At 52.2% G+C, this 26507-nt stretch overlaps 1 protein-coding gene across 3 annotated transcripts; it reads right to left on the reverse strand.

The window, feature by feature from the left end:
• Window positions 1–1706: 1706 nt before the first annotated feature.
• Window positions 1707–26361, reverse strand: NCAN (neurocan). 3 transcript variants are annotated; one of them, XM_028126815.2, is made up of 16 exons: window positions 26333–26361; window positions 21215–21294; window positions 19887–20300; window positions 17068–17242; window positions 16830–16957; window positions 15985–16278; window positions 14532–15122; window positions 13855–14333; window positions 12855–13812; window positions 8847–8963; window positions 7853–7966; window positions 6399–6557; window positions 5310–5392; window positions 3025–3169; window positions 2091–2273; window positions 1707–1852 (listed from the first exon to the last, which is right to left on the reverse strand). In XM_028126815.2, exons 2-16 carry the CDS (start codon window positions 21285–21287, stop codon window positions 1707–1709), a joined length of 4059 nt encoding a protein of 1352 aa, XP_027982616.1. In that variant the 5' UTR covers window positions 21288–21294; window positions 26333–26361. The 3 variants fall into 3 exon arrangements, with proteins under 3 accessions (XP_027982616.1, XP_087878354.1, XP_087878353.1); XM_088022228.1 differs by lacking the exon at window positions 26333–26361 and having other exon boundaries at window positions 12855–13564; window positions 13604–14333; window positions 21215–21287; XM_088022227.1 differs by lacking the exon at window positions 26333–26361 and having other exon boundaries at window positions 12855–14333; window positions 21215–21287.
• Between the last annotated feature and the right edge of the window lie 146 nt (window positions 26362–26507).

Below are 26507 nucleotides of genomic sequence, written 5' to 3' on the forward strand. Positions count from 1 at the left end.
TCTTTTCCTAAGTCTGCCTGTGGATGTGAGAGAGTGCGATTATGTTTCAACCCTTTCCCCCAAAGTAAAGAGCAGTGTTTGGAGTCACAGAGGAGGGACAAAATCCTTGCTCCTGTCTTGGCTGTGACTTCAAACCAGTGCCTTTCTCTTATCTGAGCCTCAGTTTTGTCATGTGTAAAATGGGGAAATAATGGTTCCAAAATCACCGGGCTGTTGAGAAGATTCAAGGAGATAGTGTGTGAGTCCTTAGCACAGTACAGACTCCATAGTTGTCAACTATGATTATTACTTCCCAGGAGGAACATAGGCTCAATGAACACATTTCTTTCTCTACTGAACCCTTGAACCATATGTTTGCTTATTTTTCTTTCCTGCAGAGGGCCATTCCCCATTGTTGTGTTTTTAACACAAATCCACAGATTTTGCCCAGAGTAGAGAAGTTGAGAGTGGACAAAATATAGAGGATAAGCTGTAGGTTCTTCCCGCCAGAGATCAAGGAGCTGAATCCTGGCCTTTGGCCTGGAAAGTTCTTTTATAGGTTGCAGATTTGGGGGAACAGATTTAGTCAGTTCTTTCCCACTTAAAAGATTTTTAAAAACGATGAGAGAAAAATGTGTGTGTGTGTGTGTGTGTGTGTGTGTTCATGTGTATGTGTGTGTGTTTCGGTTTTAACACTGTGCATTTCTCTACAACAAAACTGCAGGTAGATGTCACTACTTCAAGTTTTAAGCGTTTTCTAGTCCTCCAGGCAATGAATGGAGACAGGGATGGGGCAGGAGTAGGAGCGGGACCCAGGGCAGGGGCACTACCGATGTCTCTTGAGGGACGGGTATGGGCACTGAGCTAGAAAACTTGGCACCTCCTTGGTCCAGGAAGGAGGTTCTTTGTCTCCCTGAGAGATGGAGGGGGAAGAAATCTGGGCTCATCAAGCCCTAAACATCCTCTCATCCGTGTGTGTGAGAGATTCACCACACATACAGAACCACCAAATCTCAGCACTGGACTCGACCTGGGAGGGTAAGCAATACACCTTCCCTCCATTGCCCATATATTGCTCTGACTATTCTGACCCCTAACTCTGAGGGCACAGAAGGAGGTTGTTCTAAAACATTCCTAAAATTCAATACATAGGAGTTCCACACTCCATTTATTCCCCCAAGACCAAAGACAGAACTTGGGCTGAAGTCCAGGGTGAAGGAAGAGCAACTGTCAAGTTCAAGTAGTGTGCTTTCAACTCCCAAAGCCAACGACCTTAACTAAAAGCTTCAGCCTGCATTTAGGACCTCTGATGGTTTACTAAGCCTGCATGTCTGGTGTGATAAGCAATTCCTTAGTGTGAATCCAGACACTCTTGCACCCACATCAAAGCCTTATTTCAACAAGTGGTAGTGAGCCTCGCCAACACAAGACTTAACCAGTGCAAAGAATGATCTTTGCCATAATGTGCTTCCCTTCACTGGGAGATGCTCCCAGAGTTCAGCCTGACTCGAACTGACTTTTCAGACACCTGGCTTTGCCTGCCAAGCAGACCTTGTGTATATAAGAAAGAGGAGAGAGGAGCTTTTTACAAAGGGTTATGGAGGGGGGATGTGGTTTGGGGCTCAGGGGATTCCAGACCCTCTTGTTTTTCTCTGGGCTCTGTCTCCCCAGGTGAAGTCTCCAGAGAAGGTGTGGGAAAGGGGTTGTGCTTCCTTTTGCCTGGTTCTTCAGCAGAAATTCCCTTCTTCCTTCTCCCAGTCCTCCACTGGGTGTTTCTTGTGTTTTCTGCGTTCCTTGCGCGATTTGTGGTGGTGATGCTGGTGGTGGTGCTGGTGGTGGTGATGGTGTCGTCGCATCCGATGCGACCGTCTGGCTGCAGGGAAATGAGGGAGGACAAGGAAGTGGCAAGAGGTGCTGAGAGGAGGGTGGCCTGATGCAGCGGGCCTTTTCAGGGGGAGGAGAAATGAAGGAAACACCAGGCAGGATGGTAAGTTCTCACTTACCCGCAAGGCTGTATTATCAGGCCGATCAAAATGTGTAGTAAGGTGTTTTAATTGGAAACTACAAATAGCTGGAAACCTGTGCTGAGGTGTCTGGGGACAGCCACTTACGTTTGGTGCAGATGATCTGGGGCTGGTCCCACTTGCCATTGCTCCGGCATCGGATGACAGCCACATGGTGCTGGGTAAATCCTTCATCACATTGATACCGGACAGTGGCATGGACGTTATACTTGGCCTTGCGAGCACCGATGGGTGAGGCGTTCTGGACTGCTGGAGGGGGACCACACAGTACTGGAGACAGAAGAACCACCAGTTAGGGAAGTGGCCACATCTGGGCTGAAATGGTTTCCTCTCTTTGGGAGAATAATATACCCCTCAGCAATTCCTGCCCTTTGCCCAGCTGTGACCCCACATGACCAGATGTGTCTGTCATGTGTCTGTCTCCTCTATCCAAACCAGGAGCTCCTTAGGGGCAGAAACCTCCTGGACACATCCCACCCTCCTCAATTCTTATGCATGATGGCAATGAAGCAGATGAGAGACAAGAATAAATCTGAGCAAATGAAAAGAAGAAAGTACATGAAAACTGGCAAAGAAACATAAGTAAGAATAAACAAAAGTATCAGAGAAAGGTGGACGTGAGAATGCTTATAAGTGTTCTCTTAATATGTAAAGAGTTCTTACAAATCAATAAGACCAACAAACCTATAGATAGTTATGCAGAGGAGATGAACTAGCAGGTCCCAGGAAAATAAACACCTACAAATAGCTTATTGACATACAAACAGTTGGTTATTCTCATCCTTAAAGACATGCAAATGACCATAACAAGTAGATACTATCTTTTTCCCCACTTAGATGAACAAAGAACAAAAAGTTTGAGAACACACAGAGTTGGCAAAAGTAGGGAAAAACAGGCACGCTCACACAGTGCTATAGTGAAAAGTGGGCAGAGCTGACTTACATTTACAAACTGAAATAAAACAAGGAACCAGTGAGTGTGAGAGGCAAAAGAGAAGTGGTGGGGCGAGGAGCAGCATACCTGTTCCCTTCTTACAGACATACGGGAGGTTGTAGTTGCAGGGAACATCGTTCCAGCGCCCGCTCTCGTGTGCAACCATCACCACACAGTCCTCCCCGCCCGCGAAGAAATTGTCAGGCTGGTTCTCCCTCCAGTTCTCATATTGCTGCAGGAATGGGGAGCAGGGGGTCAAAGGCTCTGTCACTGCCTAGCGCAGGACTCCCCTGGCCAGACCACTCAAACTTTAAGGACTCAGTGTTCCCATCTACACAATGGGCGCCATTCTGCCTGACAGTGGCCCCCACTGCACTCAGAGTCACTCCTCCTTTGGCTGTGAGATGGCAGTGCCCTCTTCCGTGGCCCTCCTACCTCCTTCCTTTCTCCCTGACAGTCTGTTTTCCACATGCGTCACTGTAATAGAAATAGTTGAACAGAGGTCCCGGAGGGACTCCCTGAGGAGGCAAGGGGACAGCTGAAGACTCAAGGATAGAAATGATGCAAGCAGGGAACAGAATTCCAAGCAGAGAGAACAGCTAGTGCAAAGGCCCAGGGGCAGGACAGGGCTTTACTGTTTGAGGAATAGAACAGAGGCCAGTGCGGCCAGAGCTTCTAGATGGAGTTGGGGTGTGGTCGGTGGGTGGCCAAGGGCCAGTTCTTGCAGTAGAGGAGATGGATTATTTTATTTTATTTTAAGATTTTATTTATTTATTTGATAGAGAGAGACAGCGAGAGAGGGAACACAAGCAGGGGGAGTGGGAGAGGGAGAAGCACGCTTCCCGCGGAACAGAGAGCCCGATGCGGGGCTCGATCCCAGGGCCCTGGGATCATGAGCTGAGCCGAAGGCAGACGCTTAACGATTGAGCCACCCAGGCACCCCGAGATGGATTCTTTTAAACTGAGGTATAATACATATCACATAAAATTTACCATTTTAGCCATTTTTAAGTGTTCAGTTCATTGGCATTAATACGATTCCCAACATTGTACAGCTCTCACCACTGTCTATCCCCAGTACTTTTTCATCCCTTCAGACAAAAACTCTGTCCTTATTAGCAATCACTCCCCATTCGGTCCTGCCCCAAGCCCCAGGCAACCACTGATCTATGTTCTGTCTCTATGAATTTGCCTATTTTAGGTATTTCATGTAAATGGAATCATATGTCATACAATATGTGGCCTTTTATGTCTGGCTTGTTTCATCGAGCATAATGTTTTCAAGTTTCATGCACATTGTAGCATGTAGCAGCTTTGCATCTGAATAGTGTCCATCGTACGGATGGACCACATTTTGTTTACCCATTCATCTGCTGATGGACATTTGGGTTGTTTCCACGGTTTGGCTGTTGTGAATAGTACTGCTGTGGACCTGAGGTTACAAATATCTGTTTGAGTATCTGCTTTCACTTCTTTGGGGTATCTACCTAGGAGCGAAGTTTCTGGGTCATGTGGCAATCCTGTTTGACTTTAACTTTTTAAGGAACCACCAGACTATTTTCTACAGCAGGAAGAGGTGGGTTTTTATCTTGACAACAATTGAGAGTGTGAGAGGACTTGAAGCAGGGAGAATCCTGATCTGATGTATGATTTTTAGAGGGTCCCATGTTTATAGGTTTTCCTTCTGGGGTGATGAAAATATTCTGGAAGTAGATTGAGGTGACGGTTTCACAACACTGTGAAGGTACTAAATGCCACTGAATTGTACACTTTGAAATGATTAATTTGGGGGGCGCCTGGCTGGCTCAGTCAGAAGAGCGTGCGACGCTTGCTTTCAGGGTCATGAGTTCGAGCCCCATGTTGGGTGTGGAGACGACTTAAATAAAAAAAATGTAAAAAAGAAAACTTTAAAATGATTAATTTTATGTGGATTTTACCACATTTTTTAAAAAAGTTCCCCTGGCTGCCAGGTGGAGGGCAGGAGTGTAGGTAGCAAGTGTGCGTGTTGGGGAGGGGGTTGGGGGCTGCTTCAGGGGTCCCAGTGAGTAATAAGGGAGGCTGTAGGGCAATGAGAGTATCTTAAGAGTCCACAGCTGAAGGACACGGCAGTGAGCAAGAGGAGGCCTCAGGCCCTGGTCCTAGGTTTATAACCTCAGCCACTGGGTAGACCAGATGTTTACAGGGTTGGGAAGTCAAGGGTGATCTGGGGTTTTGCTGAAGCTCCTTTGCCAACCAACTCCAGAATCTCAGACCCACAAGGACCTATGGTGAATTTGCACAAGGGGGTAAAGTCAGGCCAGACCACAGAGCCCACGTGGCTCATACCCATCCCACTTTTCTAGGGGGACCCAAGCCTGGCTCCTGCCACTCACCAGCCCTGTGTTGTCCGTCCACTGGAAATCCCTCTCCACGATCCGGTCATTCAGGCCGATCCATGTGTTTTCACGCCCAAAGCCTGTGAGGTGGGGCATCCTGAGGGCTGAGTTCCCACCCCGCCCCCAGCCTCGGGTGTGGGCTGGAGGAGTGGTGGAAGGTGTGGGAAGGGAGGACCCCCAGTCTTTCCCCCAGCCTCTGTGTGGGCTCGCTCCCCTCGCTTCCCACGCAGATGAGAACGGAAGGGTGAGGGAGGCATGAAAAAGACTGGAATTAGGCTCCAGTCATGCCACGATTTGTGGCTTAAACAAAGCCAGAGGAAGGAATAAACAGAGACGCGTCAGATCTTTGCAGAAAAGGAGAGTAAGGGATAGGAGAGCCAGCAGGCGGGGCTGGACAGGGCAGGCAGGTGACCAAGTAAGGGCATTAGTTACTGAGTGTCATCAAGGGTAAGCATGTGTTTGATTACACTGAGGGGGGAGAAAACAACAACAATGAGGGAACCAGGGAATTAACAAATGAAGGAATTAATAGGGGATGGGATGGGGGAAATGTGAATAATTGGATGGATGAGCAAATGGCACAGAGATAATGAATAAATCAATAAATGCCAGATTTAATTGATGCAACGTTCTTTTTCTAGATTTCTGCAGAGCTCCATCCTCATTTCATCCCCCACATCCCAGATGCCTCTTCATTGCCCTCTCTCCCCTGGCTCTGTTTTATTTGTCTTTTGTGCACTTAGGACCAGCTAAATTATAGTTAGACTTATGTAATTAGGTATTTACTTGTTTGCCTATAGCCCCCACAAGAATGTCAATCCCTGAGGACAAGACAATCTGTGTCATACTCACTGCTGTGTCCCAGCGCCTGGAACGGTGCCTGGCATATACTCAGTAAACATTTGGTGAATGAATGAATGAAGTGAATAGATGAAATAACAAGTGGATAAATGGACACATGAATTAAAGGGGTCAGGGCTTGCATTAATGAACACAGCTTCAGAAAGGTGGTATCTTCAGGACCCTAGGGGATGCCCTAGTAAAGGGACTGGCAAAGGGACATCCTGCCCACCCCAAAGTCCCTACTGTTAATGAAGCTGTGTTCCTCAGGTGAGTGGATGCTGGTCAGGTGGCCAGCCCGGCGGCGGCAGTCCCTCTCGGCGTCCTCCCACGCCCGTCGATGGGCAAAGTAGCGGTAGCAGTGGCCTTGGAACTTGTGCCAGCCGTGGTCACAGCCCTCTGTGTCTGGGAGGTGGGATGGGAGTGTGAGGGAGACTGGCCTTGGGCCAAGCCCCACCCTGCTGACCATGAGCACAGCCAGTGTACCAGAGAGAGGGCCAAACCCAAGGTCACTGGGGGGCCAGATCACCCCTCTTCCTGTCCTCATTCCCCGGAGGCTCTGCCCCCCCCCCCACCCCGGTCATCTCTCCCCTCCCATATTCATTTCTTTCTCTGTTGCGGGAAGATATTCAACTGGAGATCATTACACCCACTCCTCTCATCCCAACTCTGATGTCTCCTTCTCTGATCTGGCTGCACCCTCTGTGTGGCCCCGGGAACTCAGGAAATGGATCTCAGGGTGGCCTAAAATTTCTCTCCTGGCAAAAGGCTCGGATAGACATTTCTCCCAAAGAGATATACAAATGGCCAATAAACACATGAAAAGATGCTCAACATCGTTAGTCATTAGGAAATGCAAATCAGAACCACCATGGGACACCATCTCACACCCATTAGGGTGGCCAAAATTTAAAAAGGAAAATAATAAGTGTTGGCGAGGATGTGGAGAAATTGGAACTCTTGTACGTTGCCATTGGGAATGTAAAATGGTGCAGCCACTGTGGGAAACAGTCAAAACGTTAAACACAGAATTGCCATGTGACCCAGCCATTCCAGTCAGGTATAACCAAAAAAATGGGGTGAGAAAAAAGGAAACCAGTGTCCAAATGAAAACTTATACGTGAATGTTCACAGCAGCACTATTCACATTAACCACAAGGGGGAAACAATCCAAATATCCACCAAGTGATGAACAGATAAAGAGAACGTGGTCAATCCCTACAATGGAATATTACTCAGCCATAAAAAGGAATGGAGCCCTGATTCACACGACAATGTAGATAAATGTTGAAAACATCATGCTGAGTGAAAGAAGGCAGACACAAAATGACACACAGTGCAGGATTCCATTTATATGAAACATCTAGAACAGGCAAATCCACAGAGACGGGGCCAAGGGAGGAGAATGGGGAGTGACTGCTCATGGATACAGGATTCCCTTTCGGGGTGATGAAAATGTCTTGGAGATGGCTGGAGGTGGTGGTTGCACAACATCGTGAATGTACCAAATGCCAATGAATTGTACACTCCCAAGGTTAATTCCATGTTATGTGAGTTTTATCCCAAAACAACAATTTGTCATCTGTTCAACCCATGGCCAGAGAAACAGAGATGGAGACCAGAAGCATGGGCGGAGCGCGTGCGGCCCCGCAACCAACCCCACCCTTGGTATTATTTCCGGGGTCTTGGAAGAGACTCACCTTTCTCGCAGAGGCTGCCCCCATAGCTGGGGAGGCAAAGGCAGACGAACGTGTTGACCTCGTCGATGCAGGTGCCTCCATTCTCACAGGGGCTGGAGACGCACTCATCAATATCTAGGGGGGTGGGACTGAGTCAGAGGTCAGCCTCCCCGTGGCGCCCAGTGCCCACAAGGAACCAGGCAGAAGATGAAGTCATGATCCTACCATCCATCCTGGCCCCTGAGTAAAGCAACGGTGGTCTGTAGAGCTGGCCCAATGACTCTGGAGGTCTTTCCGGAATGTGGAACTCAGGGACACCGAGTTCCAGGGCATTTGCAAGGACATGCGCAGAGGCAGGATGCTGTTTGTAGGTGGAACTAGGTATCATTTGAGCTCTCCTAACAATTCCTGTGTAGACAGCGCCTGAGATTTGTATGACTTGGGCAAGTCACTTCCCCTCCCTGGGATTCATTTTAATTTTTGCGAAGTGATGATAAAAATAGCACCTTCCCAAGGGTGGTTATAAGTGGAGGGTCAGTGGAAGAGCTCAAGAAATTACCTTGCTTATATTTATTGTTATAATTCTATAATTAGTAGTGTGGTTGTGAAGTCAGTGAGGTAATGTGCAGAGCTCAAGACTGATATCATTTATATTTATTGTTAAAGTTTCATAATATGTCGTAGTTCCTGTGTTGGGCTTTGGGGCTAAGAAGAGCCCCCTTGGGTCTGGGAGGAGTCTGAGCCTTATGATTTGTCTTCCCCTCTCATCCCTACCTGGTAGTAATGGGAGGCAGCGCACCTGAGCCTTGGTCCGCAGGACGAAAGCTCAGCTGTTTGGTGCTGGTTCAGCTCACTGGGGCTTATTTACTGGATCCAAGGACGGGGGAGGGGAAAGGGAGCACCCGAAGCCAGCATTTTGTTATCCCTGAGTCCTCATGGGGATGTCCGCTGGGGTAGACATCAGGGCTCGGATTCAAGCAAGTCTAGGTTCCGATCCTGAGTCCGGGGCACTCACCAATCTCACAGTTCTCCCCGGCGAAGCCCTGGTCACAGCTACAGCCATACATGGTGCCGTTGGCTTTACAGGTGCCTCCATGCAGGCACGGGTTGTTTTCGCACGGATCCAAGGGGGCTGCAGGATGGACAGGCAGTGTGGAGAGGAGGCAGGCCACCATGTTGTCTGCCGTCCCAGAATCCAGACCTAAGACTCCCCAAAACCCTCTCTGTGGAGTCCCCTCTATAACTTCCAGTAGGCAGCTACCAATTTCCTCTTGCACACTCCTGTGATGAGTTTAGTCCCCTCAGGAACTGCCCAGAGCATCTGTGGGCCACTCTGCTTATGCAAACTAACTGAACTGCAATGGGCTTCCTGAAGTTTCTTTTTGGAAGTCTCCTGAAACATGGGTGTAAGTGCCTCCCTGACTTGTCCCTCTCTTCTGGACATGCCCTGATGGTCATTGTACTTCTTGAAGTTTGGAGCACAGAGGTGGACATAAGGTCCCAAGTGGGGTATGAGCAACACTAGCAATAGTGGGAATCATCACTTCCCTCATTCTGGTGGCTCAATCTTTTTTGATGCAACCTCAGTCGTTATAGTATAGAGAGGTGGTGGATTATAATAGTTATAGCCATGGGCTCTGGAATCAGAGAGGTTAGTTTAATCCCTGGCTCTGCCACTCACTAGGGACTCTGGACGAATTACTTCTCTGAATTTCAGTTGCCTCATCTACAAAATAGAAATAAAAACAATTCATCCCTCTCCCAGTCCCGACCATAATGCCACATCTATATCAACCTGGCACCTTGGGTCTTGAGGGGTCTCAGCATTGCTCGCTCGGTATGGACTAGACACTCAGGAGCATTGAGGAATATGTGTCCTTGTCTGCCTCCCCCACCATTTCCCCCCATCAGCTGGGTTTCCCTGGAGGCAGCTAAGTCTCCCCTCTGCCTCTCTGAGGCCCAGATGCCTTGGTGGGTGGTCTCCACCCTGGGGCCTGGGAGGGGCAGAGCAAGAATTCTTATCCTATCCCAGGCCGACCCCCATCCCTTGTCAGGGCAGCATGCCATCTTCCACTGCAGATACTAGAACCATGGCCCAGAGAAGAGCAGCGCCTGGCTTAAAGTCACACAGCAGAACAGTACAAGAACCAAGACTGGCCTCCAAGGCTCTGGAAGTCCAGTTTAAGGCCCTCTCTCTGGCCCCTATAACCTAAAATTTGTTTCTGTTTTTGCCTGGTCCAGGGCCTCACAAGAAACTGAGATGGTAATAAGCAGTTGCTTCCTTCCTGGTCTGATCTCTGCTGTCACCCTCCACAGGCTGTTCTCCCCATAGCCGACAGAGATAGCTTATGTAAACCTGAGTCAGGTCATGTCCCTCCTCTGCCTAGGTCCCTCCATGGCTCCCCGTTACCCTCAGAGGAAAAGCCAAAGTCCTCACTGCAGCCCACAGGGCCCTGTGTGATTTTTCCCAACATCTGCTTGCCCTCCCTCCTCCTCTCATCCCCTGGCTCACTCCGCTCCAGCCACACTGGCTTTGCTGTTCCTACTACATGCCAGGCAGGGATCGACCTCAGGGTCTTTGTACAGGTCATTCCCTCTGCCTGGAATGCTCTTCCCCTAGATCTCTGCATGGCTCTTGCTTCACCTCCTTCCAGCTTGCTCAAATTTCCTCCGGTTAGAGAGGCCTTTCTGAGCCCTCCCTTCCACAACTAGAAAACTCCCACTGGCATCCCCCACCCTTTGCTTTACTTTTCTCTTTTGCCCATATCACTTTCTAGCCTCCAATATAATTTGCTTATTTACTAGGACCACTGTTACTTGTCTCCGCCTTCCCCCAGAGCAGCGGTGCTCCACATGGCAGCCACATATAGTTATCTAAGTTTAAATTAAATTGGAATGAAAGTAAAAACGCAGTTTCTCAGTCACACGAACCACATTTCAAGGACTCAGTAACCACACGTGGCCGGTTGCTACCATATTAGACAGCACAGCTCCAGGAACATTTCCATCATTGGGAAAGTTCTAGAATGTCGCCCTAGAATGTCAGCTTCCAGGGGACAAGGGACTTGGTCTCCAGATGGGGCCTGAAACACAGCAGGCACTCACTAATTGCTTGTTAGCTGAATGGAAGTAGCTGCTGGTCCTTCTGTAGTGGCTGACACCTGTCTGCGGGGTGATGGCAGGTGTCCCCATGGATGGCCAGAGGGGCCTGTGGCTGGCTGTATCCGTCCCTGGTACCACCCCAGCACGTGTGTGCACACGCATGGGGCTGCCGGGCGCTGGGACGCGTGAGCCCCACCAGGTGCCGTGAGCTGCCGACACCTACCCACGGGCTGGCGGTGACTCAGTCGCTCACTGGCGCTGCGTTTATTTTTGGCTTCATTAGCATTTCTGCTACAAGCAGGCGGGCGGGTAGGCGCTTGGGTCTCCCCCAGCGCTGGCTGCCTCCCTCCACCCAGGCTGCTGCTGCCTTCAGTCTGGAGCCAAGAAACCAACAGAGTCCAAGACAGACGCAGCTGTGGTCTTGGGGGCTACACCCAAAGCACTTTTCTTAGCATCCCTAGCCATGGTTTTCCCTCCTACCTCTCTGAGCATCCCCTTCTCTAGCTCCTTTGGCTTTGAGCCTCCTTCCTTCTGCCCATCTCCCACCACCAGTCTCTTCTCTACTCCTTCCCTGGGTGAGCTCACCCCTTCCCCAAGACCCTGGGTGTTTGTTTTTTCTGACACCAATGAAATATGTATTGTACGACCTAGTGTTCGAGACACACTGTTGTCAGATGGCCTGGATTCAAATCTTATCATTTACGCTCCTCAGCTGCATGATTCCGCTCAAGTCACCTGACTTCCCTGTGCCTCAATCTCTCCATCTGTAAAGTGAGGATCTTGCTAGGACTTGTTCCACATGGACATTATAAGGATTAACCAAGTTGATTCCAGTAAAGTGCTCAGAGCAAGCCAAGCATGCAGCAGGCACCAATAAGCATCAGCCTTTATTGATGCTTGCGCCCCTGCCCAGAATCCGCTTGCCTCTCAGGCATCTGAGAAAAGAGGATGCAGTCCTGGACACAGCCCAGAGGTGACAGAGAGTGGAAGATGAAACCCTGCATCCACTATTTGCGGCGTCGCCACACTTTGCCTTCAAAAAAAGGAGCAAGTGTAAAACCAATTGTGTTAATAAGCGTGTTTTGCAACTCAGAAAAAAAAGTGTCTTTTAATTAGCTGCTGCTTCTTTTTTTTTTAAAGCTCAATTGACAAAAAAGAAAAAAAAAAAAAAGCGCCAGCATTTGCAGGCTGAGCTGGCAGGCAGACCTGGCCCCAGAACAGGGCATTCGGCTTTTTCTGGACTCCACTGGACAGAGGGCAGTTAAGGCTTTCACAGACTTGGGCTCTGATTGAAGTCTGGCCACTGACTAGGAGGCAGGCATACTTCCCTAAGCCTTCTTTTGCTCTCTATAAAATGGGGCAGATGCCCACCCCTTCTGCCTCTCCCCAGTACCCATTTTCCCTGTGGCTCAGGGGCCCCCACGATCCCATCCGCACCACTGAATTCCACTTGCAATTCCCACTTGAACAAAAAGCCCTTCCTGCCACGCCTCCAGCCCCACCTGGGCATGTCTGTGTCCATCTCTGTCTTCCCAGACTGAGGTGTCCCTAAAGGCCAGACCCCAGTATCTCACAGAACTGTCTGGCTCAGCATGGACATAAGCATGATTTGTTGACTGGACTCATCCCCCAACTCAAACTCCATCCAATGCCTCATCATTCCCCCATTACTCACTGTGCATCAAAACAAAGGTCCAACTTCACCTCCTGGCCTTTGCCCAGCTGGTGCCTCTTCCAGGAACACACTTTCCGCAATTCAACTCTGCCTAAGGAGCTCCCACCTCCAACATCATCCCCTCTTAGAAACCTCCCCGGGGGGGCCCCCATGAATAACCCTCCCTCTCGGCGCTGCGCTCCCCAGCCCCTTGTCCCCAAGCCCTGACCACAGTGGGCTGGATGAGGTCACAAGCTTTGAACTCACCCTCTTCTGCACTCCCATTTGCAGGGGTCCCTGGCAGGGTCGGCTCTTCTCCACTCGCTGCCTCCTCCCAGAAGCCCTCCATACCTGGGCTCCCTGCCAGGACCTCCAGCTCAAACTCCTCTGGGCCCAGAGAGGCAGGCGGAGGGGTGCTGGGGGAGTCTCCCGGCACTGTAGGCTCTCCTGAGGAAACTGAGGCAGGCTTGTCAACGCTGACAGCCGTCGGTGTCCAAGAAGGAAAAACAGGCTCCCCCCGGGGGCTGCTCTCATGTGAAGGGGCCAAGGCTCCCAGGGTTCCCGGGGTCACCGTCTGGCCCTCTGGTTCTGGATGGGGTTGGGAGCTTGAGGAGGCCACTGTGGACATGGCCAGGACCCCAACCTTGTCCCCCTGGTCCAGGGACAAGAGGGACATCACCATGCTTGAATCTACAGCCACTTGAGGGCTCAAGGTGGGGCTTTCGGCTCCCTCAACCCCGTGGGATCCATGTTCCCAAATCCCACCAGCATCACTGGCATCCAGTGTGGCTGTGGAATCCGTGGGCCCCAACATGGCTTCTCCATTTATAGCAGCCCAAGACTCTGAACTCGGGGTGACCCCAGGGATTAAGAAGACTCTGGGGCCCCCTGAGGGTGCAGATGGAGGGTGGGAGTCCAGCCCTTCACTGTGCAATGAGGGCCACGTGCCCTGTGCCTCGTCCACGGTGGCCTGAGAGCTGGAACTGGAGCTTTCCGCTGTGCTGACGACCCCAGACCCAGACTCTGAGATGTCTCTCACTCCTGTGGGCTCAGTGGTTGTCTCAGTGGGGGTGAAATCTTCTGCCACATCCCTGTCCACAGAAGCTTGTGGGCTGGATCTGGGGAGCTCAGCTTTGCTGAGCCCAGTAGGGCTGGTCCCCCCAGTTTCTCCGAAGTTTGCCCTGGGATGGTTAGGACTGGCTCCAGCTTGTGTGTCTGTGGCTGTCTGCGAAGAAGCTACTGGACGTCCTGCTCTGTGGCTGCCAACTGTTGGGGATGTGGCCTCTCTACCCTGTCCTGTTGGGACTGAGGAGAGGGACAGGGAATGCACCTCTAGATGGATGGGGTCCTGGGGGACAGCCTCAGTCTCTGAGGCGGGAGAGGGTGGGCCAGTGGCCATGGCCTCACTATGCCCCGTGACCCTGTCGGCCTGCGTGGGGAGGGACGTAGGGTGTGGATGTACCCACAGTTTTGGGGCCCGCAGCATGGCCATGATAGGTAGGTCTGGGGAAGAGACCATGGGGGATACCTCCCAGGAGGCAATGCTGGGGCCTTCTGAGGGGCCAGGTGCCAGGAAGGTGGCCTCTGAGGGGGACAAGGGCAGGTCAGGAGTGGCTGGCCTCACACTGGGGCCCTTGGCTTCCTCTAGTCTCAGATCAAGGACCCTGCTGGGGCCGGGGATGCTGGGTGGGACCACAGTTGGGGGCCACAGCCAGGGCTCTGGGGGGCTCTTGCCACCAGGGGAACCTGCAACAATATCAACAAGAGTAATTCGAATTATCTCTTAGCAGTTCCTTCTGTTGAGTCCCCTTGGCTCCAGGCCCAAGGAAGAGGGGCTTCTGAGGCTAGGGGAGGCGTGGGGACTCAGCTGGGATTTGGAGCCTCTTCCCGCGTCCCCATCAGACCCCCAGGCAGGTCGCACCTCCCCCCTGGGACCCCACTCACCAGCTTCAGGCACATCCACCTCATTGGTCAGCATGGCCCAGGGGCTTTGGCTCCGGCTACTCCCTGAGGCATCTGTGGCTCCCGTGGCCAGCGGAGGCTCCACGTGATTCCCAGCAGCCTCTGGAGTTGGGGGCTGGGTGCCGGCCTCAAGCCCCATCTCCAGGCCTTGCTGGGGTTCCTGCTGCTGGAAGTGGCGGCCGTTCAACCCTTTAAAGCGTCCCCTCCTCCTGGGTATGGGGCCAGTTGGAGTTGCCTCCGTGTGTGTGCCCACTGCAATGCTAGGACTGCTGGAGCTGGGGGCCGCTGTGCTCAGCCACACCTCTTCAGCCTCCAGGGAGGGCCTTGAGGCTAGCGTGAAGCCTCCAGGGGCAGGGCTGGGGGTCTCCTGAGACTCCTGCTTCCCTGCCAAAATCAGAGGTTCTTCCTCCCCACTGGACACGAGAGGCTCCTGGAAGTCAGGGGTGACCATCTCCTCCCTAATGCTGGGCTCCAGTTCTTGGGCTGGGGGCCCTTCTGCGGACAGAATCTCCCCCTCATCCCCAGACGAGGGGGTCTCTGGGTCTCCATGTTGATGTGGTGTAGGGTGATGAGCTGTGGGAGAAAGCCGAAAAGGTTGTGTCAGGTCTGGGGCTGGCTGGGAAGTTCCACCTGAAGTCTACCCCCACTCCAGCATGCTGTAGCACAGACCTCTGTATATCTGTCTCTCTGTGCCCCTCTGTCTGAAACTTCTGGGCGGTTTCTGGGATCTCCCAGACTGAGAGAGGGGGGTGCGAAGTTATCACTCCCACTATTCAGGCTGGGGTCCACTGTCAAGGTCAGTCAACTGGTCATAGTAAGGGGTCAAGAGACAGCTTGGCTCCTGGGTAAAGCTCAGGCAGTGGCCAATTCTCATGGGAGAAGATCCGGCCTGGGCGATGGCTCCCCCTCTAAGGAGAGGAAGCTCCTAATGAGTGTGGCCTTCCTACAAAGGGAATTTTTCCCCCCTTGCACATTAGACTTAGGTCCTTGGAGTCAGGTTTGCTGCTTCTGAAGCTTTGGTCCCCCTCCAAGGACTAGGGTCCTCCCTAGTCCCTGGAGGTGTGGCCTTGCCCAGGGGCCATGGCTAATCAAGGCAGCACTTCCTCCCCAGGGGATACTTATGCACAAGCCTCCAGCTAAAATATGTTCCACCCAGGAGCGTGTCATTCAGCGACCTCAAGAGATATAGCCCACCCCCTAAACAGAACTTTCCCGCCAGAGCTTGGCTTTCTCCGGCCGCGGTCCTACCCCCAGGACGGGGCTCCTAGGGAAAGGCCAGCACTGGGGGCGTGGCCTTCACCCGAGGGCGTGGCTTATCGCAGAGGTTTCCAAGAGTCTCTCCTCCGTCTGGGCTCCGCCTCCACTAGAAAGCAAAATTCCCAGGGGCGTGGCCTTGACCAGGGTGTGTAACCTCGGGGCGTGCCCTTACACGCACCTCGGAAGCAGTAGGCATCGAAGCGCTCTCCGGGCGCCGGGAAGCCGGTGCGGTTGGCGAAACGGTAGACTGTGCGCACGCCCGGGGCTGGGCCCCCGCAGCGCCGGCGCGGCGTCTGGATCGGGTAACGCACGCTGCCATCGGCCAGCCAGCCCGGGTCGCACTGGTCCAGGCCCTCGTGCCAGGCCAAGTGCAGCTGTCCCACCGAGGCTAGCGCGGCGCCCTGGCGGCGGCACTGGGCACGCGCGCCGGCCAGCGTCAGGCGGCGGGCCGGGCCCACATAGAAGACCTCGCCTGCGGGAAGGCGCGGGCGAACGTCACGCGGGCCTGGGGAATCCTCCCCCGGAACCCCGGGAAGGGGGTCCCACTCTAAACCCCAGCCTGGCCGGGTTTGGGTGGTGGCTAAACCAGGCGGCGACAGCCACAGCTGTGCTCACCCCGACCCGTCGAAGTCTTTACCTCTCACGCAGTGCTAAGAGGAGGGCCTTAGCTTCTTTTTACGAATAAGGTAACTCAGGCCCTTGAGTGTGTTGGGCTTCAGAGAAACGGAGGGGCTTAGCGAGGGGCCCTCAGAGACGAAGAGGAGGGTAGGAAGAGGGAGAGGGGCCAGGGAGGGGGAGAGGCTCAGAGAAGGGACAGGGTCTCAGAGAGAGGGAAGGAAGGGGCACAGGGAAGGAGAGGGGCTCCCGGAGGGAAGGAAAGCTCAGAGAAGGGTGAGCCCAGATATTGGCTGCAGGTTTAGAGAGGGATGAGACTTAAGAGAGCCCTAAGGAGGCATGGGGGTTGGGGAGGTAACCGGGGCTCAGGGAAGTGCGGTGGGGGTGTCCTGCCAGCCCCAGACTTACCCCCCAGCTCACGGGCAAAGCAGTACACATCGTAGAGTTCCTGTGGGTCCCGCCTGCCATAGCTCCGCACCCCTGGAAGGCTGCTACGGTCGCCATAGCAACCAGGACGGGACTGGGTGATAGGATACCTGATAAGACAAGGAGGGGGTCCCTCTCAAATGTGTGTGCCTGGGGCCCCCAATGACCATCTTTCCCCAGAGGCTAGGTCTCCATGTCCCAACCCTGTGTGCCCCCTCACCGAACAGTGCGGTCAGAGAGCCACCCCGCATCACAGTTGTCAAAGCCATCTTCAAAGGCAGCCTGCAGGTGCCGTGGGGCTGCAATGGTGGCCGAGCTGAGACGGCAGGCCTCCTGGGCCTCTGCGAAGGTCAGTGCATAGCGATCCTGAGCTGCCCGGTAGTGGAACACAACACCTGTGGGGGAACATCCAGGATAGAGGCTGATGTATGCTGGAATCTTCAAGAACAGACCTCCCTTTTGCAGAATGCCCCTTCCCCCGGTTTGATAATAATAGACCTGCTCTGCTATGCTGCCCTGTACCATGCCAGACTGATATGCCCCCATTTTTCGATAAGGAAACTGATAACAATGGCCATAAAGGGCTACAATTTGTCAAATGTTTACCATGTAAAAAGCATTTATAAGTGGGGCGCCTGGGTGGCTCAGTTGGTTGGGGGACTGCCTTCGGCTCAGGTCATGATCCTGGAGTCCTGGGATTGAGTCCCGCATTGGGCTCCCTGCTCGGTGGGGAGCCTGCTTCTCCCTCTGTCCCTCCCCCCTCTCATGCTCTGTCTATCTCATTCTCTCTCTCAAATAAATAAAAAAATCTTTAAAAAAAAGCATTTATAAGTATGATCTCATTGAAATCTTACTATGATTATAGAATATAGAATCAACACTATGATTATTCCCATTTCCAGAGGAGAAAACTAAGGCTAAGAGAAGTTAAGGGACATGGCCAGTTCCACAGAGCCAGTATGAGGCACAGCCAAAACTCATATCCAGGATGATCTGACTCCAAAGATAGCACTCTCCATGCCCAGGTTTAGACCCTGGAGGTGACAGGAGGCATGGAGGCATGGAGAAGAGTGAGAGAAATTCTGCCTTGTAAGAAATAAGTACATGCTGGGGCACCTGGCTGGCTCAGTTGGTTGACCACGCAACTTGACCTCGGGGTTGTGAGTTCAAGCCCCACATTGGGTGTGGAAATTACTTAAAAATAAAATTTTAAAAAAAAGGAAAAAGGATTAAGTACATTCACTGATAGAGGAAGCCCAGGGGGCAATGGGAGATCAAGTGTTTCTCGCTCCACCTGGAAATGGAGTCATGGAAGACTTACTGGAGGAGGTGACATGCAAGTCAGGATGTGAAACATCAATAATGGGCTCACTGTTACTGAAATTCTGATTTAGGAATGAAAGAAATGTCTGAGCAAGACAAAGGAATGAAACATTCTATTTTATCAGAGTTCCTGGAAGGCAACAGTTGCATCTCAGTTTTGATAATATCCCCAGCACCAGACTAGCATATGGTAGGTGCTCAATAAATGTTTAATTGAATGAATCAATTGAACAAGCCCAGAGGAGGAATTTACTTCCTTTATCATTTACCAGTTTTCTTCAAGCTTTATCAGTTTTGATCAGCAAGGCCTTGGAAAAGGGATAGTTGGCTGACCCCATAAAATATGCAGTGAGATACTGTGGGTGGGGGAAGACTGGGGGTGCAGGGATTTGCCCATGGCCAAAGAAGGCTAAGGGAAATCAACTTCCCAGCAAGAATCCACAGGATGTTTTCCACACAATAATCATTCACTGAGTCCTTTGTCAATTACCTTTTGTGCATCTACTGTGCCACACCCTTTTCTAGGACTTTGCTTTATTTTATTTTATTTTTTTAAAGATTTTATTTATTTATTTGAGAGAGAGAATGAGATAAAGAGAGCATGAAAGAGGGGAGGGTCAGAGGGAGAAGCAGACTCCCTGCTGAACAGGCACCCTGATGCGGGACTCAATCCCGGGACTCCAGGATCATGACCTGAGCCGAAGGCAGTCGCTTAACCAGCGGCCACCCAGGCGCCCCGGACTTTGCTTTAATAATCAAAAAAATTTTTTGTTTTGTTTTGTTCACCTTGATCAGTTAGGAAAAGAGAAACACTGGATATTTCAACAGAAGGAATTTAATACAGGAGTTGGTTAAACAGGTATTTGAGTACTGTTATTTACTTAATATATTTTTTCAATCGACTTCAGAAAGAAAACTTCACTCTTTAAAACATAAATTTATTTTATTGTATTAAAAAATTATTATAAAAGGAAATGTATATTCCTATTTCAAATAGAAAGTCAATATCCTTTGTCTTATGGGAAAGTAGGTAACCATGAAAGGGACTTAAAGTTCTAAAAGCCTGTAAAATACTGTGGCCCACAAGAGACTGAGCCAGAAGTTGCTCTCTCTTAGGTAAGAGAGAAGTGTTATAGAAAGGGTAGTCCTGGGGCGCCTGGGTGGCTCAGTTGGTTAAGCAACTGCCTTCAGCTCGGGTCATGATCCCAGAGTCCTGAGATCGAGTCCCGCATCAGGCTCCCTGCTCAGCAGGGAGTCTGCTTCTCCCTCTCACCCCACGCCCTCTTGTGCTCTCTCTCTCTCTCTGCCTCAAATAAATAAAATAAAATCTAAAAAAAAAAAAAAGGTAGTCCTAGAGGAGACTTTCTTTGGGACTTTATCAGAAGAATTGAAAGGGGGGTGCCTGTGTGGCTCAGTCATTAAGCATCTGCCTTCGGCTCAGGTCATGATCCCAGGGTCCTGGGATCAAGCCCCGCATTGGGCTCCCTGCTCAGCGGGAAGCCTGCTTCTCTCTCTCCCACTCCCCCTGCTTGTGTTCCCTCTCTCGCTGTGTCTCTCTCTGTCAAATAAATAAAATCTTAAAAAAAAAAAAAAAGAAGAAGAATCGAAAGGGAATCATTGTTCAGGGAGTGCTCTCTAAGGTGACATTCTGTGGGTGAGCTTCTGGCTCAGCCCCTCCCCTCCCCAACCTTGTTGTCTCCCCTACCCTCAACTGACCTGTCACCTCCAGGGGCACCAGGTCCTGCTCATCCTCGATGCCTCTCACCACCTGGCAGCGGTAGAGTCCAGAGTCACTGGCCCTCAGTGGTCCCAGTAGTAGCGTCGCGTTGGCCCGGTGCCGGGGGTAGGCAGGCAGTGACACGCGTCCCTGCCAGCCCTTGGCCACTCGAACCACATTGTCCTTGGCCACCAGGATGGGCAAGTCCTGCCGCTGGCCCGATGCAGTCCGCACCTTGGTCCACTTGATTCGAGGGGCTTCTCGGGCTGCACCTGGCCATGGCCGCAGGGTGAAGAGACAGGGCAGGGCTACCAGCTCTGCCAACGCGGCCCGAACCAACCCCGACCCCACCTTCTGCATGTGGAGCCCCTTGTCGATGGTGGTGGAGGCAGCAGCAGAGACGTCATGGGTGCCTGGAGTGGAGAACGTGGAAAGAGGACCTGACTCAAAGACAGGGACCAGCAGAAACTGCTCTTTCCCTCACTTTACAGATTGGGAGACTAAGGCCAGAGAGGGTAGGTTGCCTACAACATCATAATGCAGTCAATGGATATGTGATGTGCACCCCAGTCTGTGAGCAAAAGAGGAGTAATAGGGTCAGATCCCGTCATAGTTCTGCCTCCACTCAAAATCCAGATCTTGGCTGCCAGGGATTTGACTCTCTGTCACTGACTCACTGGGTGGCCATGAGAAAGTCACTGTCCTTCTCTGAGTCACAGTTTCCTCAAAAGTTAAGTAAGAGGAAGCCATTAGAAGGGAAATGTTTGTGTTTGCAGAGTACCTTCTATATAATGGGCATCTTATACATAGCAATCAGCTCATTTGATTTTCATAACCATAGGCAGAGGTAGCCATGTCTCATCATGTTTTGGGGGAGTTGAGGAAACTGAGTTCAGACACATCATTGTACTTGCCTAAGACCACAGAGCAAATCAGGAGGCATTTCTAATGCCTGGGCTTTTAACCACCACTGGGGAGATACCAAGGAAAGTCACACAGACCTTATTTCTATTGCCCCACCCATGGCAGGCATCACTAATCAATCTCTGCGCTATTATCATTTTTTTTTTCCTCTCTCTCTCTCTCCAGCTCATCTCAGCAAAACAGTGAGAGGCAGGAACCTCCATCCTCCGCTGGCAATGACTAAAAATAACCTCTCAGGTGTCTTGTTCGCTTTTGACTGTTCAAAGACCTTTTTCATCTATTCTCATTTTATTCTCCAGACCAAGCCAGAGAGCCAGCAGGAGAAGGCTCTAGAGTTAAAAAGCTTCCCCATCTTGTCAGTACCCCAGAACCCAACCTTCTCCCACCCTACAAGCCAACTCACTCTGTTCCCCAGCCACAAACAGCAGCATCTGGAGCATCAGGAGGCCCGAGGCCCAGACAGACACGGCCCCCATCCTGGACCTGGAACAAGATGGAGAGAGAGGGAGAATGGGAGTGAGTATTACCCTCCCAGGCAGTCAGTGTGGGAGGGCCAAGTCCCCCACTCTACAGATCTGGAAAGCGGGGCTCAGAGAGGCTAGCGTGTCACTCAAGGTCACACAGTCAGCAAGCAAGGGCTGAGCCAGGATCTAAACCCAGGACCAGCTGACTTCAGAATCCCAACAGTCAAGTCTCACAGTCAGAAGCATGGGTGCTGGAGTGAATCAGACCTGGGTTTGTCTCTCTGCCTGTTCCTTGCTGTGTGACCTGGAAAAAGTAGATTAGCTTCTCTGTGCCTTGGTTTCTTCGTAGGTTAGATAGGGATAACATCAGGTAGTTGGAAGGAATAGATGCGTAAGTAGTCAATACATACAAAATGCCTAGAACTGGGGTGCCTGGGTGGCTCAGTCAGTTAAGCATCTGCCTTCGGCTCAGGTCATGATCCCAGGGTCCTGGGATCAAGCCCCGATCGAGCTCTGCAGGGAGCCTGCTTCTCCCTCTCCCTCTGCCTGCCACTCCCCCCTGCTTGTGTGCACTTGCTTGTTCTCTCTCTCTGTCAAATAAATAAATAAAATCTTTAAAATAAATAAATAAATAAATAAATAATAAAATGCCTACAATTGCCTGGCACGAAGGAGTAAGTTTGAGTTGTTGTTATTATTGTTATTTTTTTAAGATTTTACTTATTTTTGACAGAGAGAGAGAGAGCGTACAAGCAGGGGAAGGAGCAGGCAGAGGGAGAGGGAGAAGCAGGCTCCCCGCCCAGCAGGGAGCCCAATGTGGGCTTTAAAATTATTATTTTAAAAAATTATTTATTTGGGGTGCCTGGGTGGCTCAGTTGGTTAAGTGTCTGCTTTTGGCTTGGGTCATGATCTTGGGGTCCTGGGATTGGGCCCCATGTCAGGCTCCCTGCTCAGTGGGGAATCAGCTTCTCCCTCTCCCTCCACCCCTCCCCACCCCCCACTCATGTTCTCTCTCTCTAAAATAAATAAAATCTTTAATAAAATAAAATAATTATTTTTAAAGTGATTTCTACACCCAAGTGGGACTCAAACTCATGACCACAAGATCAAGAGCCACATGCTCTTCCAACTGAGCCAGCCAGGCTCTCCTTGAGCTGTTATTATTATTATTGACCTTAACACAGCCAAGATAAAAATCCCATTTTTCAGGTTGGCCTTGCCCATGAGACTGGGGGCTCCCAGAAGGCAGCAACCAGTCCCAGTCTGCCTGGGGTCCCCAGTCCTGACAGTAGGCTGGCCTCCAACCCAGCCTTTAATCTGGGTTTCCTGACTGACACGATTCTCAGCTTCAGTTCCAGGATTTGGTTGTCGCCAAGATTCTATTCTTGGTTTCTGGGATTTTTGAGAAGCTGCCAAGTCCCAGCTGGAGGAAGGGGCCTCACCCCTGCCCACCTCACCCTCTTCCTGACTTCATACCGCCTAGCAAAGATGCCTCCTAGGTCCACAGAGAAACTCCAGTTGTGGGTCCAGCCTTCTCTAGGGGTTGTGGCCCTCAGGCATAAAATGGACAATTATTGAGTGCCAACTATAAGTAAGGCCCAATCCAGGTACTGGGACACAGCAGTGCCCTCCCAGTCTTCACATTCTTCCAGAGACCAGAAACCCTGGAGAGGCAGTCCCTCCCCAATGTCTCCCAGCCCTCTGTACCACTCCCCTTACTGGGGCTCAGGAGGTGGGGACAGATGGCAAGTTAGAGCATCCTCTATAAACCCAGATCTTGCACCCTTACCCCAATAAAAGAATAGCGCTGAGAAGGGGAGTGTAGATAGAGCCAGAACGGGGCTGTGGAGGACAGCTCATCCCATCCCCAATGCCCTTTCCTAGCTCCCAGAGGCCCTACTGGGAGGCCAGCCAAGGACCTATCCGTGGTGCTGAACTCTAGCGAGACGACGCGGGGACACTGCACACTTGGTCTCCTTGCCTTCCTCTGGCAGCGCCTCTGGCCCAGAGAGGGTTAGTGGTTTGCCTAGGGCTGCACAGCAGGGCAGAGTCCATCCCTGGGATGGTGCCCCCAACTACCAACCCATAAACCTCAGCAACTTCTGTCTCCATTCCAGGCTGTCCTCATTTCTCCACCTTGGAACCTTGAACAAGTGTGGGGTCCCCTGATGGCTGTTCAAGGTCTGGCAAGGTATTAGCGTGTGGGGCAGGACTCCACACTGCACCTACCCCAAGAGGACCTTAGGAGGGGGCAAGTTCAGAGAACACGAACACACACACACACACACACACACACACTGTATGGCTAAAAGTACAGACTACATCCAGGCGTGCCTGGCTAGCTCAGTTGGAGGAGCATGTGACTCTTGATCTTGGGGTCATGAGTTCAAGCCCCATGGTAGGTGCAGAAATTACATTAAAAAAAAAAAAGCCCTGCCTCTACTTTCCATACATTGTATGATCTCAGACATGCTGCTTCATCCTCTATGCCTGTTTCCCCATCTGTAAAATGGGGATCACCCAGCATGTACCTCATGGTTATGGTGAGGATGGAACAAGCTAAGACTTGTGAAGTGCTAGAAATGTCAAATTAAAAATCAGCTTTTTGTATACAAAGCCTCATGTACACACGCAAATGTACAGAGGTGATCCAACACAGTGACAGTTTCAGGTGCACCCTCCCACCTGCACACACACTCTCCCAGATGCACTCTATTCCCTCCACTTGCACCCTCACACACCCACACACTTTCTCTTAAAATACCTCCTCCCCAGAGCAGCCAGAGGTGAGCATTTACGCAGCTGTCTGGGGCTCGTCCCCTCATGAATAATGCATGAGCCTCATGCATATGCAAACAGGGGCCTGTGGGGCCTTGGAGGAGGGGCAGCCCGGAAGGAGAGAGAGAGAGAGAGAGAGAGAGAGAGAGAGTGTGTGTGTGTGTGTCTGTGTGTGTGTGTCCCTCCCTCATACCCACCTCCTGTCTTAGTGGGGACTGAATGTGGGTGAGTTTGCCAGCAGGCGTTTTTGTGTGTGCCTAGGTGTGCGTCGGGATGCTGTGTCCAGGCGAGGATGTGAACTTGTGCCCTGTGATGTGTAGATGTGTGCATCGGTCTGCAGCAGCTCTGTGCACTGCGTGGAGCATAGGAGACCCACTATGGTTTCTGGATGTGTGGGTCCAAGTGTCCCTCCGCAGGGGCCGTGAGTGTGTTTCTAGCCTTGGAGTCTGGGCATATTCGTGTGCATGGGCATGATCGTGGAACTTCTCAGAGGAGAACGGAAGCCAGGCTCAGTAAACCATCTCAGGTTGCCCCTTGGGGACCTGAGCCCCAGCGTCTCCCCCATTAGCTCCCCAACTCTGCACACAGATCATATCTCACACATCCCCAGGCTCAGGGTCCACACCGCCAATCACATGGAGAGGACCTCCTTTCTGTACATGCAGCCACACACCCCAGACTCAGAGCCTGGGAGACACACGCGCACACTCGGATTCACAGTGACATTAACAAAGAGAGACAATATGGGCACTTACAAGGCAGGCAGCACGTCTTCTGCACAAAGACACACACCCACAGTCTCAGGCTCTCCACATAAACCCCTCGATGAGGCCATACCGTCAGACACAGTTCCTCACACACACTCACACATGGTGATGCCAGCCCTGGCACAGACCAGGCTGGATAAATGTAGCCTTGGTGACTGGCGGGCACACATCATTTTGCCACCTGGTGATGTGGCCCCTGGCATAAGTTTCCTGACAAAGACACAACCTCAGTCACATTAGACTCACAGAGGAACCCAGACCCTCGTTGGGAACACAGCCTCTCTCAGCATGGGGTAGACACACCGACACACACACACAAAGCCCCCACCTCCTGGGGCGGGGGCACCTTCCATTTGGGAATGTCCATGAGCCAGTGAAGCTGCTGGGTTCTGAGGTCCCACGATCTGCCCACCCCTCCCTCTCTGCCCTTCCCCCACGTCCCCCGCTGGGGCCCAGCGCCAACCCTCTCTTCATCCTGGCTGTCTCCCATTAATGCTGCTGAGAGGAACAAAGCCCCATGCACAGAAATGGGGGTCGCTCCTGCCTAGGCCGGGCCTGGGGTCCCAGCCCCCTACTTCCTAGTGCCTGTGCCCCCAAACCAAGCCAGTACTTCCATAAGAGTCTATGTGGGCAGATCGAACTGAAGGGGTGAGGGAAGTGTCTGTGTCTCTCTGTGAGGACACGGTCAGATCTGGAGGTGCTGGGAGCGGCCCCCCTCTTGGGACTGGGTGCCCCTCACGTGTCCTGGGGATCCTAACTGGGGGCTTTTGGGGACTCACACCCAGCATTCACCTGGGAGACCCAGTGTGCTCTCTGGGAGAAGGGACACCACCCCAACTCCAGATCTGAGGGAACAACAGGGACCACCTTGGGATGGAGCCCCCCAGAGCCTCCTCCCTGAATCAGGATGTGGTGACAGGACCTGGGCCAAAAGGAGAGGGAGACTGTAGGGCGCCCCTTTCCCATGGCCATTCACACTCAGGGAAGACCCCCTTCTATTGGACTCAGGCTAATCTGGAGGGCCCCCCTCCCCGCTGCAGTCCAGCCTGGATTCCTCCATTCATCTGCAAATTGGGAATCCCCACTTAAAATCCTGGGGTGTCTCAGCTCGGACACTGGGATGCCCAGTTCTGGAGCCCCCCATATAGCATCTGGGTATCCTCTTCTTCTCTCTAAAGTCAGGGTGCCCTCCCTTAGCCTTGATTCCCAGTGCCCCCTCCCCAATTCTGAGACCCACCCCCAGCCCGTCCCCCTCCCCACCTTGGGATTGTCTCCGCATTCCCAGGACAACCCGGGAACTGACCCCCAAATCCGAGTCCCCCTGACATTCTCAAGCGCCCTCCCAGTTTGCGTTCTCTCCCCAACCTGGGTCTCCCCTCCCCCCCTCAGCCCCCCTCCTTGTTCTAGGGGCTTCTCTCTGATCCCAGGCCCCCTCCCCAGTTTCGTGCTCTGTCTCTAATCGCGAGGACCTCTCCCTCAACGCGGCCCCCTCCCCACGACGGACCCCCCCACCTGACTCCTAGCTCGGACGCATCCCGGGGCGGTCGCGCGGCACAAAGGACGCTCCGGCTCCGCTTGCTCGCGCCGGGTCCAGCCCCTGCGCCCTGCGCTCCGTTCGCCCCAGAGCCGCTTCAGCGCTTATAAAGGGGCCGCGGGGCTGCTCTGCGCATGCGCCCCTGCCTGCTGG

Source organism: Eumetopias jubatus, unplaced genomic scaffold, assembly GCF_037043125.1.
Source record: "Eumetopias jubatus isolate StellerSeaLion01/CBP00866 unplaced genomic scaffold, mEumJub1_p1.0 scaffold_1, whole genome shotgun sequence".
NCBI lineage: Eukaryota > Metazoa > Chordata > Mammalia > Carnivora > Otariidae > Eumetopias > Eumetopias jubatus.

Coding starts and splice junctions, on each gene's coding strand:
- NCAN (XM_088022227.1), bottom strand. CDS start 21,287: ATGGGGGCCGTGTCTGTCTGGGCCTCGGGCCTCCTGATGCTCCAGATG. Junction 20,301..21,214: donor GTTTGTGGCTGGGGAACAGA/GTGAGTTGGCTT, acceptor TCTCCACTCCAG/GCACCCATGACGTCTCTGCT. Junction 2,274..3,024: donor TGTCTGTAAGAAGGGAACAG/GTATGCTGCTCC, acceptor TTCTGTCTCCAG/TACTGTGTGGTCCCCCTCCA.